Raw genomic sequence first — 17,416 nt, forward strand, 5'->3', positions numbered from 1 at the left:
TGAAATTACTGTTGCTTGCGGAGCGAAAACATTTTCCTGGCCAACCGCAAAAATTTCCATATGTGCGAAATAGTGAACACTTTCATTTGCGGTTGCAATAACTCGCCAAAAAATGCAGCATTGATTTGCTGCTCTGTGGAGTATTATATGTATTTCTTAATGTTTATTAAATAATATGCTCCATAATTAACCGCAAAATTAAAAATATATTTGGCACTTCTCCCACTGATCGGTTTAAGGTATTAACACTCGCACACCATTAAATACTGCACACACACTTATCTTGCGAGCGAACTGCAAATGTTTGTTCTGCCAATGGGAAAAAGCATAGAATTTGCAAGGAAGAAAGGAGCAGGGAAAATATTTGTTTTCCATTAGCAGTTGACATCCTTTGATTTAATTACCTGCCCGACTTAAGACCCCGCACTTGGCATCGAATTTATCATCGCCGGACATTTCAGGCAGTTTCTGAATGAATTATGCGCAGAGAGACATTATAAGTTTGCTTGCAGCAGTTTTCATTTCGCATTCGCCACCAGCTCGCTTTGGCCAGGTGCAAAATTAATATTCGTTATCAGTTTGTAAGCCCTGTGCATGTGACAAATAATGCCAACTGATTTACGGTCTGCCGTCGGCCGTCCGCCTTCCACACACACAAAACACCGTCAAAAAGCCCGGCAGGCTTAAAACCGGGGTCACTCTTCAAAGGCAGCTGCATTTGCAGGATGTGCCACCTCCACTCGCAGGACATTCACAGGACATTCTCTGGGCGAGCGGTGGTAATTTACCGAAAATTCAATTTATGCGAGCGAACAAATCCTCCAGCTGGCTGAAGTGCAAAAGTAAGCGGGCGAAATGGACAGGAAATATTTGCAGCCAAATGATTAGTTAATTAAAACGTCAGCCATCGGTTGCAATGAACTGTTTGTCTTTGGTCCTTTGTCCTTTGCCTTTTGGGCCTGGCCAGGACATTTATTAATCGCCAGGACACCGAATTTAATTGCTTAATTGAAGATGCCAGCTCTGTCAGCTCCATCAGCCGCCAACCAGGACATTGAGTTGATTCTCAGTTCGAAACTCGAATGCGTATTGCCAACTTTCGATTTACATAATAAGTCGGCAATCTAAATTAAAATCAACGAATGGCCCTGTCGCCAATTGCCATTTGCATTAATTAAGCGCTCGTTTGGCCAGCAGCCCGAAGTATTGATTAGGATCGCTTCTTTTCTCCGTTTCCAGTCTGTCGGCTTCCTGTCATCATGGAGAATCACCATGGAGCACGGAGCAACGTGGAGAATCACCATGGAGCATCAGGGAGCAGCGGGAATGGCCCGAATACTCCGCTTCGAGCATTGTCAGCGACCCTAAATGGTTCAGGTAATAAACATAAAAACTAATTTCCCCCGAAAAAAGCCAAGAATGTTAATCAAAAGATCGTCCTGCCAGATTGCGGCGCAGCAACAACAACCATCGCCAGGACGAGGACCGCAGCCAGGACACTGCACCCCAGTGTGGCTGCCCACTGCTGATGTCAATGTGTGTGTGTGTATGTGTGTGGGGCACCAGGACATCGAGTCCTTGCTGGGTGGTTGGTTGGGTGACTCCGACTTCGTTTGCGGTTTTGTATTTTGTGGTAATTTCCGTTTATGTTTTTGAATTTTTTACTCACGGCTGCGCAAACACAACTGACTGCTGATGATGTTCGGTCGCCTGCACAGGGCCCACTGTACTTTAACGATTGTCTCCGCTGAACTTTGTTTGCGCCCTTCGCTGGTATTTGTTTTTATGGAATTAAAAAATTCCATTCCTGCTGGCGAAGGACTTTAATTAAGCGAATGTGTTCATTTCCATTTAACGCAGCCATTTTTACGGCATACTTGCAGTTTTACGGCCAGGTAAGGATTTGGTCAAACAATTGTATTGTTGCCACTTGATAAAGATAGTTTAGTTAAGTTTAGTTGAATTTTCATCTTTAAGGACGCCTTTCGAAAGGCTTTCCCTCACCTGATTCATCTGCAGAATAAATGCTTTTATTACTCAGCAGCTTATGCGAAAAGCCTAAGTTAATCCGCATATTGAAAATCTCTTTATTGATATGTTTTTTCAAAATTTCTTTTTATATGAGCAGCCATGAGTGGAGTGGCCAGCCAACAATTGTTTTGGTGCAACTCGTCGATTGGTGTTATTTAAAATGCAAATGGTAAAAGCATTGCTGAGATAAGCACCACACATTTGGCACCTGCAAACAACACACACACAACAAAAAATGGCTTGTATTAAAAGTATTATTCTTTCACGGCTGCTGTGCATATTGTGCATTAATAAAAAATAAAAAAAAATACACAATAAAAATGAAAAACCGAGAAACCGAGAAAACAGAACAGGAACAAAGCGGCAATGCTTTCAACTGTAATGATAAATGAACGCAAACTCCGGACATAAATCAACGAGGGAGGAGGAGCAGAAGGAGGAGGAGGGGGGGCACCTCTGATGCCGCTGATGGGATAAGCTCGACTTCAGCCGCGAACTAAATATATATATATATATATTCATATATAGATATACTGCCCCCTTGGATGATTTAAAAGCGAATGCCGCGGCTCCAAAATGTGTTGTGGGAAATATGCATAAAAGGCACACGGCGAGGCATCATGGGAACCCAGAGGAGCACCCGGGAATACACCTACAACTACACTCACACATAGTGTGTGTGCACAATATTTTTAATTTTTCACATTTTTACCAAATGAAAACAGTAGCGAAGGCTGCAGCGCAAGGTGCGGACCAATCCCGCTCCCACAGAGACACCTACGGAGCGCGAAAGACCGCCCGGAGGCAAATGGCGCGGCCACAATGGCATCCATGTGGGTCACCCATCGCCTTCATACCCCCTACCCCTTTCCACCACACACACACAGAGACAGACTCACTGCACCCACTCCATAGCTATCCATACCCATGCCGGCGAACCCACGATGCCAGCACATCCATATGCATTCGCATTCGTGGCCGCTTCGAGTTGAAACATTTTTTATAAAACCACCCCTTGCAGCAGCGGGCATATCAGGCATGAGGGTGAACTCAAGGGTATAGAGAATGAAGTGATAAGACTATGTAACTATATCTACCCATATGAAGTTATTAGGTGTATATAACAGCTCTAACTTGAAAGTATCTTTGGCTCTTCATAATCCTTTCTGTGAAAACCAGCATCTCTATTTAAAGGCAAGTACTAGGTACTCCCTATTCGTCTCCACGGTGCCCATTACCCTTTCACTTGTTTCGAAATTGCATTGTGAATAATGTAGTGTTAATTCTCGAGAGTGCCATGTTCCCTGTTTTATGGGTTTAATGCTTTTGTTTATTGGTCTGCTGTTGCGTCAAGTAAGGCTTCTGTTTCTGTTTCTGTTTCTGCTGCTGTTTCTGTTGCTGCTTCGGCTTCTGCTGGACTTTGGGGCAGGGATATGATGTGGCAGGATACGGCAGGATATGGCAGGACATGTGGGACCTGCTGCGAAAGGGCTGCGGATGCGCGGCTCTGCTGCTGCTGACACGCGATAAGAAAGCGCGCATTGTTTGGGCCTTGGCTTTGGGCCCGGTAAGTTCGCCAGTTGGGCCACTTGGCCAGTTGGACAGCTGACACGGTTAACAAATTAAATTTGCATTCGCCGCCGACCAACGCCCCAAACAATTTATGGCCATAAGAAATCCATAAGCAGGACGCTATCGCAAATACGCCAAAACAGCTACTCTAATGTCAACACCTCACGAATGCGAGTCGTCCTTTTTTCTTTTTGGGGGAGTGCCACCAGTTTCAATGCCAATATTTCAATATTCCTATTTCTATTTCGGAAATTGTGGCGGAATTGATGTCCACGACAAACATTTTAATCGATTCTCTACCGCCTTTCAGCACGAACACTTTGCGTCGCGTATGCATAAATTAAGCTCGTAATGGACAATCAATAATTATGATTGACAATACGGTCGCCGTCGCATTTATTCATTAATTGATGGCCTGACACATTTCCATTCGGCCATACAAGTCTGCAATTCGATTGCCTTCATTTGTTTGATTTTGTTGGATTGTCGGATTGTTGGATTGTCGGATTGCTGGATTGGCGCCGGCCGTAAACATATCGATGAATAAATTCGCAATTCATTTTGTGCGCCATGTAAATGTCATGTGGCGGAAAACGGCTCTATTCGAAAATGGCCGAAAATGATTTGTGGCCTAAATAATGTGAAAAATGCAGCGACCGCAGTGGTTAATAATTCGCCAAAATGCCGCAAAGAGGGAGATGTTTTGTATGGTTTTGGGTGCTTTGGTTTTCCGATTCAACATTGGTAAATGTGTAAATCTATAGAAGTTAGTTGTGATTGCCAGTGTCACAACATGTATGCTTTATATATATCTAAAGAAGTTATGTTTGGTCAGTTGTCACAACATGTATGCATTATAGAGTAATATTGAGTAAATATTCTCCTGTTTTACAAACACTTAGGTGAAGTTCAATTTCGAGGGGCGCTCTTGCGTTTAATTTAAAGTCGCTTTTCTGTGCAGCTAACTGCTCGATAATAATGTTTTTGTGCGGCAGGATGCGCACATCCGTGTGGAGCAAGGACACACATGGCTATACACATGGCCATACACACACACACGAGAGACCCGAACCCGAATAAACAATTTTAATAATTTCGTTTTATGAAAATGGCGCTGGGGTTAAATGGTTCGCGAAGAATGTGGGCAACAGGAAGGTCGTAGCGTTTAATGTTTTGCACGGATGCGAATGCGAAACCTGTTTTTCTTTCACCCCCCCCCGCAAATTTCTCCCCGGCTCAAATTTCAATCATTCCGAGCGTTGAGCTTTGAAAGGCGCCGCGACCTTTGACCCCGCTGCCAAACTGTACGCAATCCAATCAGCAAAAGTCGCTGCTGCAAATCTCTTTTAAATGAGCCACTAATTGCAAACTGAAAGATAATACACAAAGACCCACGGCCTCCCCGCCCAAAAACCCGGTTACAAACTAATCAGAAGTGGGTTTTTGGCTGAAACTGCTGAAATGGGGGCAAAAACAAGAGCAAAAAAAAAAGGAAAAACTGCGAAAAATCCTCTAGTTAAAGGAGCAATTATCGCAGAGATAGGAAGTACGGGTTTTTGTTTTGCGGCAAGTTTCGGGAATAACTTTTGTTTGTGAGGCACGTTTATCAGTCGGTAAGTTTTGGCCCAGCACACTCCTTTGTTAACTTTTCGCCTTTCCCAGCTAATGTCTATCAGAGATATAAGGCCAAACTTTTATTTGGTAAGCAGTGGCAGTGTCGGCTATCTGGCGGGGCTTTTAAAAAGTTGCTGCAACCCTCACGGCTCAGCGGACATGTGTATTTACATAGCCTTATAATCCTTAATCAGGATTTGGCTGATTTGCCGGCTGGAGTGGATTATGGCACATGACTGGGGCCACCAACTTCTGGACAACTTGTTGTGGTTAATCAAAAAGCGAACTTTTGCAGCTGGGAAAGTGTGAGTTTTCCTTGTGTAAGTGGGGGAAATTACTACTAATTCCCCCATCAGAAGCGGCACTTTCCACTGATTACTTTGGCACTGCTTGTTTGTAATCATATTTGTGGCGATCTATTTCCATTTACAAGCAATCTCCTTTGAAATATTTATCCTTTGTATTTCCATTTATAAACTCCTTTTAATATTTATCCTTTGTTTTCATTGTATTGCATATTTTTGCATCTCAAACAAACAAAATTAATTATCAAACTATTTTTCTGTTTCCAGCTGATGTTTCGTATTCATTAACTGACTGGGTCGGATTAAAATACATATGCGTGTACATTTCGCACTTTTATATTCCATCTTTTAATCAATTTAATTATAGAGAATCTTTTTAATAAAATCCAACGAAATCTGTTGCTGAAAATTAAATTTCACCCACTTGCTGTGTGGGCCAAAAAAAAAAGCAAATGTTAAATTTAATTTGATTTATTTGCAGTGCTCGCTTTGAAGTTGTCGTCTGAAATGAAGGGCGGAACTCTGATTCGAATGGGGAATGAGGACTGGGTATTCAGCATTCAGGACTCAGGACGCAGGACTAAGGACTTCATACTGGGGATGAAGGAGCAGGATACACAGCTAGATTGTGTATGATGAGATTATTTGAATTACCTTTGCAATCAAATTGACACCACATAGACGTCCCGGACTGACGGGGACAGACAGTTGGACAGGAAAATGACAGTTCGCCAGAGGGGCGGTGAGCCACTGCCACGCCCACTGCACCACCGCCACCGCCAGCGCCACAGCCTCCGCTTGGAAGTGCATCCAGTGGGGATGAGCAGCCAGGAAGTGGCAGACAGACCTCCCCCCCACTCCCATTTGGAAGCAAGTGTCAGCCGGAATACTTTGCATTATTCATGCCAGCACGTCCAAATGAAATTTTCACTAATGCCCAAAACATTTTCATTGGAAACCCGGGCTCCGAGTAGGCCGATAATTGAATGTAACTCAAATGCCAGCCACTCCGCCGCATTAGCTGCCATCAACGAGAGCACAAAGCACTGAGCACAGAGCACAGAGCACATCCCGGAATTACATAGTTCGTGTGTGATATATAATAATGTCGGATTCGAAGGCGGAGTACAACTGGGGCGATTTGGGTGTGGAGCCCATGGACAGCTTTGCATCCGAGATACGACATGGGGAGTTTCCCAGTCTGCAGCAGCATCGGGAGCAGGTGGAGCAGCTGCAGCGACGTGGCAGGCAGCTGGTCAGCCAGCCCCAGCAGCACTCCCAGTTGCTGGTCGCCAATCTCTTCACGAACCTGAAGGTCGGCAGCGAGAGGAACACACTTCCAACGCAGGTGTCAACTCCAAAGGTATTGCAATCCTTCATCTAAGAAATCCTTCATCTAAGAAATCCTTCATCTAAGAATTCCTTCATCTAAGACATGCTTCATCTCTTGTCATTTTCTATTGTTTTTTATTCTGTTTGCACTAGGCCTATCGCTTCAAGGACATCTATTCGAGTCGCAAGGACCAGCTGCTCCGCGAGTGCCAGGAGCAGGAGCGCAAGCAGCGCGAGTTCCACAGCCGCCCGATGCCCGACTTCCGGCAGGCGCACGAACGCCAGGCCTCCAAGGTCGTCGTGCATCGCGTCACCTGTCCCACGACGCCCAATGTGCTCAAGAATTCGCGTGAAATGGAGGCGAAGCGCCGCTTGCACGTGCAGGAAGTGCAGCGGGAGCGCGAGCAGCAGTGCCAGCTGCACAGAATGCAGGCGCCCAGGGCCAAGCCCATTCCTTTGAGCAGCCGACAGCCCTTGAGGTCCTCGAATCGTCCTGCCGCCGCTCCGCCGCTGAAGCTGAAGGTTGAGCCCTTCAACCTGACCGCCGAGCTGCGCGTCCAGCAGCGGCGCCTCTTCAACATCCAGACATCGCAGGCGCAGGAGGCGCGGCGTCGCGAGCTGCAGGATCAGCGCCAGCGGGCGGAACGGGAGGCGTACCAGAAGCAGCGCCAAGGGACCACGTTCCGCGCCAGACCCAATCCATTCTCGCAGACTGCACGTTGACCTCCCAGGGATTTGCCATCTAGTTTTTCTGTTCTTTCCATTTCTTTTCGGGATTTCATTTTGTTCGGATTTTGTTGCAAATTTGTTTTGTTCGAAGAAATTAAATTACTATAATCACCAGCAGGCAACCGCAAACTCACAGTGGCGGGGAAATCAATAGGCCTTTCTAGCTGCATAAATTGTGCATTTCAAAATGTTGAGTCATTTCACATAAATGCTGCAATCGGAGGTAAGATGAGCTTGTATTTTCAATTTCTAAACGTAAAGCTGCTATTTGAATGCCCGCTGCTGTAGGTGTGCATGTGAGCTGCCGCACATTCAATTTGTTCATTTAAAATGGCTTAGGTCGGTGGCTCCATCAATCAAGTGGCCCTGCCCCAACCCACCCACTATCCACATACATACATACATACATGCATACATACATACATACATACTCGTATATGTTACATTTGCCCGTATTCCATATCCCATATACGTGGAGCGAACCGTTGCAATGCCGTCCGCAGGGCCACGCCCACGTGTTCCACTACAAACAATTTGTTGTAAGTGTATCAATTGATGCGCCTGCATGTGTGTGAGTGCGAGTGTGAGTACGGGTGTGTGGGTGTGCGAGTGTGTGAGTCACATAATCAAAAGCACAAATACTAAAACAAGCACTCAAACTGTCAAAGCGATGATTGATAGTGTTGACATTTGCTTTTTGCTTTTTGGCTCCAGCCATCAGCCATAGGATCTGACTTTTTGCGCATTGAGCTCCTGTTAATGGGACGTTTTGGCGGCGGCCCCTCGTCCTTTCAAAAGATTCCATCTCCCATCTCCCATTTCCCATTTCCCGGTCCCTGAAAAACGCTCGCGAATCCCTCTTTCACCGCCAGATCATTCACCTGTGCGTGTGTGTGTGTGTCTTTCTGTTTGTGTGTGTGTGTGTGTGACTGAATGATGAATTGCATTGCATGTGTTTATCGAGGTACACTGGCATAGGTATTTATTGCAAATTTGCCGAGGGGGCTAAGAGGTGAGCATCCATCAACTGCTCTCGTTTTGAATGGAAATTGAATGTGATTAAATTGTAACTGCCTTGTGCCTAGCTCTTACACGAGCTGCTGAATTACTCAAAGATTAAGGACGAGTTTTTACCAAATTCAATTCCTTTACAGCGAACTTAACATTGGCCAGCCCTGTTACATAACATACAGCAAGCAAGCGCCTAACAGTCTGCAAGCAGCAGGACATGGGGAAAACTGTGCTAACGGTTAACAGATGCAGCGGGGTGACTGCTAACATTGCACTGTAGTCAACAGGATTTGATGCGTTAGCACGCTGTTTGAATTAACGGTCAAACAAATGTTAAGTCCCGCAGGACTCTGCCAATGAAAGTTAAATTGGTTTAAACAAATTAAAGTACTTACTTTTGCCGCCACAATTTTCTATTATTTTACTTTTTTTAAGCTCTGCACAAAAACTGCAACAAGATACAAATGGTTTCATAGATACTTAAAAATAAAAATAAAACCAGAAAGCCGGAAAGTGGTGGACATGAATACGGATCATGTTTTACACCTATTTGTGGATGGAAAAAATGCCATTGATTGGAAATAAAAAGGTGAGAAAAACATGTAATTGAATAGGCACTTTTAAAAAAGTGCGCATTTTGCAGCTTGAGTAGAAAAAGAGCAGTATATATTTCTCCGGAATAATTGGCTTTATCCATATGGTGCGTATCAATATCCTGCATTATAATTATAGTTGAAACCCAAAGCTGAAGCTACATATATCTGCAGATCAAGAAAACCAAATATATAAGTCAGCTGCGTATCAGGTGACAAGTATCGGAGTTCATAATGGTGTGCCGCCGAAAGTGCGTGCCTTGCATTCCGGATGCGGATGCAGATGCGGATGCCAAAATCCGCAGAGTGCCTCGAATTTATACGAGCTAGCGAACGGAGCAATCGCGAATTCAAGGCGGAACAATGTGCCCAATTTGATGGCGGGGGGCGGTGCGGCGGAATGTATACGTTTCTCGTGTTATTTTTTGGCTTTTACGGCAAGGAGCTTGCGGTTAAATGAGACGCCAGGACGAAGGATGCGGATGCGGATGCGAATGCTCGCTCCTTCTGGAGCGCGGAATTTAATAACGCGCTGATGCATGCAAAATAACGCATAAAAACGTAAAAGTGCACACGCAAAAAAAGTAAACAAAGCACATACACATTTATGGACGTACGCCCGCAAAACTGAAACCCAAAGGGGGCGTGGCAGCGGCAGCGGCGGCAGTTGAGCTGCAACCGCCTCGGTAAAAACAATTTTCGCAGTCAATTTTCTTTTATGAGCAGAAAATATTTCACAGTGAAAATATTATACGAATATTGGCAGCCGTCAGCCGTCGGCGGTTTTGAGCCTGCGACTCCAAAAAGGGCGTACGTCTCTTCGACCCAAAGTGGGCGTGGCGCACCACGTCGCGGCGCTGTATGAACAAAAACTTGTGCAAAAATTGGCCGACATTTTTAAGCGCTCAGCAATACACTTTAATTGCAATGAAAAACCTTGGTAACGAAACGCATCCTTTCATTTCGCCTTTCATTATACAAAAAGTTCCATTTATGAAATGTATATCTTTCATGCAAAATTTCGTTTGGGATATCTGCCGAAAAAAAAAAGAAGTATAGAAAATGCTGCGAATTAAAATGGTGGTATTTCATAGTAACAGCTCTGTGTGAAGCATCCAATATTTTGTACTGCATTTTTTGCGAATAAAAAGGACATGACACGAAACTGTTTGATTTCATTGAAAAGTGTCTTTTGTGCATCGGATTCTCGCAGGGATTTGGTGACACAGTGAAGTATAGTAAGTAGATGTGGGCAAACAGAGTATGCAAATAATACTTTTGATACCAAAGCATTCAAAAAAAATATGTGCACGTGCGAAAAAAGTGAAATCAGAGCGGTGCAAAGGATGAGCAAATTTAAAGCGAACCAATAAATATAAAAGCGAGCATAAAATCCAAGCGAACACCCAGTCAGTCTTCAATGAGGCCCATAAAACGAAACAAAAGTGGCAGGACTCCGGATTCAGGATTCCGGATTCCGTAGTGCCAGACGCACACCAATTGCTGCAGAAAGTCAAAGTCATTAAAAAGTAATGTCATCGTCAACGTTTCTCAGTTTCAGAGCCCGGCTTTTCCTCATTTTCCCCCCGCCTCTTCCGCATTTCCCCCGCACACATTTTCCGTAGTAGCCCGTGGCGCTTAGTTGCCATTTCAACTCCTTCAGCCCTCGTGCGCTCCATTAATGATGGATGACGACTAGACTCCAGATCCCAGAAACCAGAACCCAGAACCCAGAACCCCAGAACCCAGAGCCCAGACCCCATATCAACTCACTCCTCCACTGCCACCGCCAGGAAAACCTCGCCCAAAATGATTTGATGAAAACATTTGAAATTTTTATCGGGTGCAAATTTATGCAGAACTGTTGATGTCATCGCCGTTGCGTTGGCCGCAGAAAAATGATGACGACGCCGCTGTGACGTTGAAATATGAAGGCACATTACCTACTTGCTCATTGCTGATTTACCACCCCGCATTATTATTATGATCCCGCCTGTCTTTCGACTTTCTCGCCAGTGAAAGCACTTCCGGTTTTTAGCTGTGTACATGGCGGGCGACGATAAGCAGTTTCACTCGCTGCTCCTTTTATGGCGTTTAATTTTGATTAACATTGGGCCGGCACTTGCAATTTGTAACAAATAACTTTGAAATTGATTGAATGCAGGCGTTCGCTGCTTTTATATACATCGTAAAGCTCTCTAAGCCGAATTTCCCCGGGTTTTCCCACATATGAGGCACTTTAGATTGGCAGATTCAAGGAAAACCGTAATTGTTGAATTCAAAGATTCAAAGGAAACCGTAATTGTTGAACTCCCTTTGGGTGAGCAACATTTAATATTACCTTTCAAGCAACATTTAATATTACCTTTTAGACAACATTTAATATTACCTTTTAAGCAAGAAAACAGTGAGTTGTAGGTCTTACCTTCAGTGCCAAACTACGTTTATATATAATATAACATTAATACGTGTTTGCTTAATGGTTTGAAAAGAGAGAGTGTATTTCCTTGTTTTATGCATATTATTTCAACGACAATGCCGTGTCCTGTGTCTGAGCACACTATTTTGCGCCCTCGCAGTTTTATTCTCTATATTTCAAAGTACTTTAGTCTGGAAATTTTATATTTATTGAAGTTTTTCCACAGACACATTGATGGTCGTTGGTAGGGGGGAAAAGGAATAAGACTTTTTGCTTCGTTTGCAACTCCGGGTTTATTATGGTGCATACACCTTGGCGAACTTTTTATTGTGGCGCACCTATTGCATAAACTTTAAGCAAATTGCAAATGAAAGTTTCTGGGATTTTACATGACAGTTTATGGGTTTGAAATGTAAGTGCTCGCTGGTGTGCGTTGCTCCGTTGCTCATGGAGGGAGTCTCCATGTTCTATGGTCTATGTGCACATGGTCTATATGGGTATATGGTCTATATGGTCTATATGTTTTCTATGGTCTCTATGGTGTATATGTTTTCTATGGTCTATATAGTCTATATGGTCTCTATGGTCTATATGGTCATGTGGCAGTGTTCGTAATGCGAAAGTTTTGCTTTTTTATGCGTGTGTGCGGCACCCTGGGGACGAAGTAGTTTCCGCTGTCGGTGGCGTCAGGTTTTATTGCCCCACGGCTTTGGTCCTGCGATGCGATTGTGATGATTCCGGGTGGGTCAGGTTACGGGTGGGGTTAGGCTCCTGGTGGGTTTAGATCCTGGTGGTTCAGGGCGGTGGTGCGGTGGTGGTGGTGGCACGTGCACTCCCACAGGTGACGATGGCCTCGTTTATGAACAAACAGCAAAATGTTGTCAACATTTCAAATTTATTTGTTCAATATACAAACACACACAAGCAGATGGCGACATGTGTATGTGGTGCGCGTTCTACACGTGTCTCTCTGTGTGTGTTGTCTCTTTCGCAGTGTGTGTGTGGGTGTGCGGGTGTGTGTGCGTGTTATTAAATTAAACACAGAGCTACCATCAGTGGGCCAAAAGCATTCATTAGCCACGTTTACTGCACCCGTGGCGACCTCCATTCCGCCTGATGAGTTTTTTCCCATTTTCGGTTCTTTTTTTTTTGTGTCCTGTCTTTCATCCTGGCAGCGAAACTTTCTGTGTTTGTTTTTTCTATGTACTCGGGGTATAAAATATTTTATTTGGGGATTATGAAATGCAGACTAATATTAAAGTGCAAATATACAGCAATGAATAAAAACTGAAATATAAAAAAAAAACAATATAAAATTATATACTTAGAACATAAAAACCTAACTACTGTGAGCACCAATTTCATTGCTATATTTAAGAGATATGATTGGAGATTTGAAAACCAATAGCAGCTTGTATATCATACCTATAACATTATATCATTTTATGAAAGCTAGAGCTCTGTGTACGGTATCGGTTATTCGAATGTCTGGCAGTTTTCGCATTTTTTTCATTACTTTGTCTATTTGCTTAGCATTGTGGTGGCAGTTACTGCTCAACTCCTGTTTTTCTCGTCCTTGCTGGCGGTGTTATTATTGCTGTTGTGGTGGCTGCTGCTGTTGCTGCTGGTGTCGCTGGCACTTCGTGACTTTGTGAATGTTGGATTTTAATATTTCGTCCTTGCCGATTTGCCGGGTCCTTATTTGGCCCTCCAGAGCGTCACGATGACGACTGCTACGTGAGCCCGTGTTGGCACACACAGAAATGATTATTGCACACCATTTTGCCTTGCCAGCCATCGTCCCTTTTCGTCCTTTCTCGTCTCGTCTCGCTCCTCGGCGGCAGCACATTGGCATTTAAATGTAAACATATAATACTATACAGCGAAATGGGCCGGCTGCTGGTGCACTCAAATGCGATTCTGGAACAGAACGGCCGGCGCATTAATTCTAATTAACTTTCTGCGGTCGCCTAACCCAAAACTCGCTTTATGAGCACTTTTTTGGGTTTCCGCAGAGCACAGTGAAGTAGAGTAGAGCCTCGGGTCCGAATTGCGTAGCAAATGAAGTGCAGGCAATAAAAAGCGACAAAGGCAAATGGCAAATGGCGAGTGGCGAATGGCGAATGGAGCATGGAGATCCGTGGTCCTGGGCCTCCTTACAGCGTTTTCCGTGCGTCGAGCCATGAAACTGGAAATGAAAATTTATACGCTCTGCGGCGGGGGCAGCGGTACGAAGGACAAAGGACGAGGGACGCAGGACGCAGGACGAGGCGCCAAGGGATGGGAGTCGCAGCTTGCCGTGATTAAAACACCTGTGCCGACTGCTGCCTGGAACTCTCACACATACAGCTTCATAAAATTAGGAGTAGCATTTAAAAGGAATCAGGAACAAGTTCCTTGAAAAGTTTTACCAAACTTCATTTATTCAACTCTGTAACTTAAGTTGCTAAACCATGTTTCACTTATTTATTCATATTTTAAAAACAAATACAATTAATGTGATTAAATCGTTACTTGTATCTGGTATTACTTAACTGCATCCACTGCTACCGACTTGAACGCGACTGTAGCTGGGCATTAGTGTCCAGGAGTTGGCCAGAATAACTGGCTTGATTGTCTCTGGCAGCTGGCTAGGCGATCATAGCTTTTCATTTCGCCAGGCTAATGAAACGTCATGTTATTTATGGCCAGGATGCGCTCCAACGCTCCAAAGCTCTAATGCAAAAGCATTTCTCCTCATTTAGGCCTTGAAATTCACGAGCAAATGGTGTCAGTAGTTGCTCCTTTGGGGCTGCGTGTATATTGCAGTGTAATAAGTGGGCAGTGGGTAGTGTGCTGTCCAAAATGATAATTTCACTGCGATTATCAATTGGCCATCGGAAATGACCCTTCACTGCTGGAAATCACTTTTCGCAATCGAGAAACGAAGCGTCACCAAATGGAGTCATCGATTTCGTTGGCACATAATTCATTCCGACTATCCCAGAAACTAAACAAGCAAAAAGTTGAACTCGAGTCGGGCCATTTGACACGCTGTTCAATTTGTCTTAAAAATCAGTGCCGGACTTCGAATCCCCCCCCAAAAAATACTATAGAAACCCAACAAGGAGCGATCCAGACATATTGCTCACTTGTCACTTCACTGAATGCGCTTCACTGCGTGGGAGCCAGGATATCTCCAAGGTGGGGCCAATCCTTGGGTTCCGGACCAGTCCAAACCATTCCAAACCAGTCCGAAACAGAACAGACCTTTGGCAAGGCAACCCAAACGTGTTCGGCATTGATAAATTTTGGGGGGAAAGCGGGGAATGACTTCCAGCGGTCACGCCATTAAGAATGCTAATGTGTCTATTCAATGCGAGTTTTATGCAAATGGCAAGGTTAAAAGCAAAATAAGAGCCGCGCTCTGGTAATGCGATAAAAAATTTGACACATCATCACTTTTCAATAAAATCAACAAATTTTATTTAAGTCACCCCCAGAGGATACTTTTTGCTCACTCGTCCTTTTCTTTGTGAGCTTTTCTCTCCCCCATCTTTTTTTTCGCACAAAAGCGGGAAGCAGGAAGGATGTGGATTGGTGGGTGGCAGGAATGGCTGCTAAAATGGCTAGAATGGCAATGGTAGTGGCACTGGTAGTGGAGGTGGTGGCACTGGGAGCTTATCCATTTTGGCCATACGGTTTTTGCCAGCGCCTTTCTTCTGGCTTTCCGCTTTTGTGCGACTGCTGGCCATTGTGTGGGCCACGGAAATAGCCCATAGTTGGATGCCAGCATTTGGATCGGACTCAACTCGAAAATACTTTGCATTTGGAAATTCGAAATCCGGTTATGCTGCTAATTTCCACCCACTCCTCCCCACCCACTGTGCTCCCTTTCTCATCCGGCTTACTGGGGCATGGCAGGATTTCGGCATTTCAGCCTCGATTACAACATCCAGCTGGGAGTTCTCAAAACGCTAACCCGAATGTCAATCACGTGATTGATGGCACTGACAATTGAGCCGCCAGCGAAACGGATTGGATTCAGCTGCTGGTATACAGTATGCAGTTGGAAAAGCGCCCTTACGCTTTGCTCCTTCGAGTTTTCCACAGCCAAACTGCATTTTCCGCTGTCAACTGAAGCCGCAGTTGGTCAAATGTGGCAGTTCAATTACGCGATTAAACGCACAGCATAAAATGTGCTAGAAACGGAACTCTTAATCCAATCAACTTGATATCTGCTGTCATGAGCAATTTTATGCGGCAATACCTTTTGGTACTATGATTAAAAGCAATCAGTAGTATCTTTTTTAACTATTTCATTGGTTTAGTTAGTTACCTTTTTGGTCATCCAATAGAGTTAACACCTGCTTCACGAGAGGGTGCCAAAAACATTTACGTTTATGTTCAGTGGTAAATTGCCTGGGTTTTAATTGCCTCGCTGGCCTTCACTCAATTTGCCTCACCTTTCGTGTAAACATCGCGTGCAATTATTTTCCCTTTTCCGCTGCCCCGAAAAAATCCCATTCAATTGAACAAAACGAAACGCTTATCAAAAACATTAAGTCACCTCGCCAAAGTCGCGACAGCCAACAAACAATTAAGATTGCCAAACAGATTTCCCCTATTTTATAGCTATATATAAATATATATATTATTTAGAACTGTTGCCTACTTTAAATAATATTTTTAATGATACTGCACACGTAATACTTTATTGCCAATTTAGTTTCAAAGCCATCTTGTTTTCTCTCTCATTTTAATCACGTTTCAGCAGGGATTTTGCCCTATCTAGATCGGGCCCATTAAATATGGAACCCTTTTACACACCCAATCTGACATAAAAGTCGGCTTCATTAAAAGAAAGGATCTCTGTTTGGGCAAAAAATGTAAAAAAAGGGGAAATAAAAAGAGAAATGTGACGGCAATTTAATTAAAAACTTATGAATGAGTGAACAAAAAAGTTTGCTCATCCTCAGACCTCAAGATGTTTTTATCGTTGTTGTTTGCACAAATGGAATCTCTCCCCCACACACACACACACTCGCACTCACACTCACACACACTTAAAAGCACACACACACACTCGCTGTGAAAGTTTTCGCTGTGTGAGTAGTGTTTTGTTGTGTGTGTGTGTGTGTTTGTTTTGGCCTGATGCAGATCAGCAAACGAAGTCAGCTCGGCATCAAACTTTCCATAGCGTAAAAATATAATTGGAGAAATTTAAAAAGTTTTGTTTTAGTTTCTGGCTTTCGGCCCGTCAAAGGATCCGCCTCAAAGGCGTAGCATTTCTGCTGTGGAAATGGCCAATCATTCATTCACTTATTCAAATACACTCTTCTTTCATAAAAACAGATTGCTAAAGTACACATTTGAATTCAGTTGGTTTTGTTTACAAAATGCCGGGGTAAACTCCACAACGGAACTCAGGGTTTTCGATTATATGCGGCCCGCAAATCCAATTGGTAAATCAATTTCCAAGAGTTTTCCTATTTGGCCAGGGCTCAAGAATGCATTGTAAATGTGTTTACACAATATTGTCTCTTAGTCGCAATTTCACTTGGCACGTTTTCCGTTCGCATTTCTCAACGTTTACCTTCCAAGCCAGAAATCTACAAATCCAGCAATCCAACAATCCAGCAATCCAACAATCCCCCCGGACCAGTGCCAATCCGTTGGTTTAGTTTAGTTTAGTTTAGTTCAGTTTCGTTTCGTTTCGGTTTGGGATTGGGTTTGGTTTGGCTTGCCCATTTCATTGTGTGCACTCGGGAAAAAGTGAATAAGAAAATTTGTTTGCCAACTTTCGGTGTAATTTGTAAACATCAAAGAGA

The 17,416-nt window shown here is 43.9% G+C and overlaps 1 protein-coding gene across 1 annotated transcript; it reads left to right on the forward strand.

Moving 5' to 3' along the window:
- The first annotated feature begins 6,618 nt into the window (after positions 1 to 6,618).
- LOC122626310 lies at positions 6,619 to 7,762 on the forward strand. Its single transcript, XM_043806510.1, has 2 exons — positions 6,619 to 6,885; positions 7,008 to 7,762. The coding sequence occupies exons 1-2, from the start codon at positions 6,628 to 6,630 to the stop codon at positions 7,575 to 7,577; spliced, it is 828 nt and encodes a 275-aa protein (XP_043662445.1). The 5' UTR covers positions 6,619 to 6,627; the 3' UTR covers positions 7,578 to 7,762.
- Positions 7,763 to 17,416: the final 9,654 nt, after the last annotated feature.

Source organism: Drosophila teissieri, chromosome 2L, assembly GCF_016746235.2.
Source record: "Drosophila teissieri strain GT53w chromosome 2L, Prin_Dtei_1.1, whole genome shotgun sequence".
In the NCBI taxonomy this organism is placed as follows: Eukaryota; Metazoa; Arthropoda; class Insecta; order Diptera; family Drosophilidae; genus Drosophila; species Drosophila teissieri.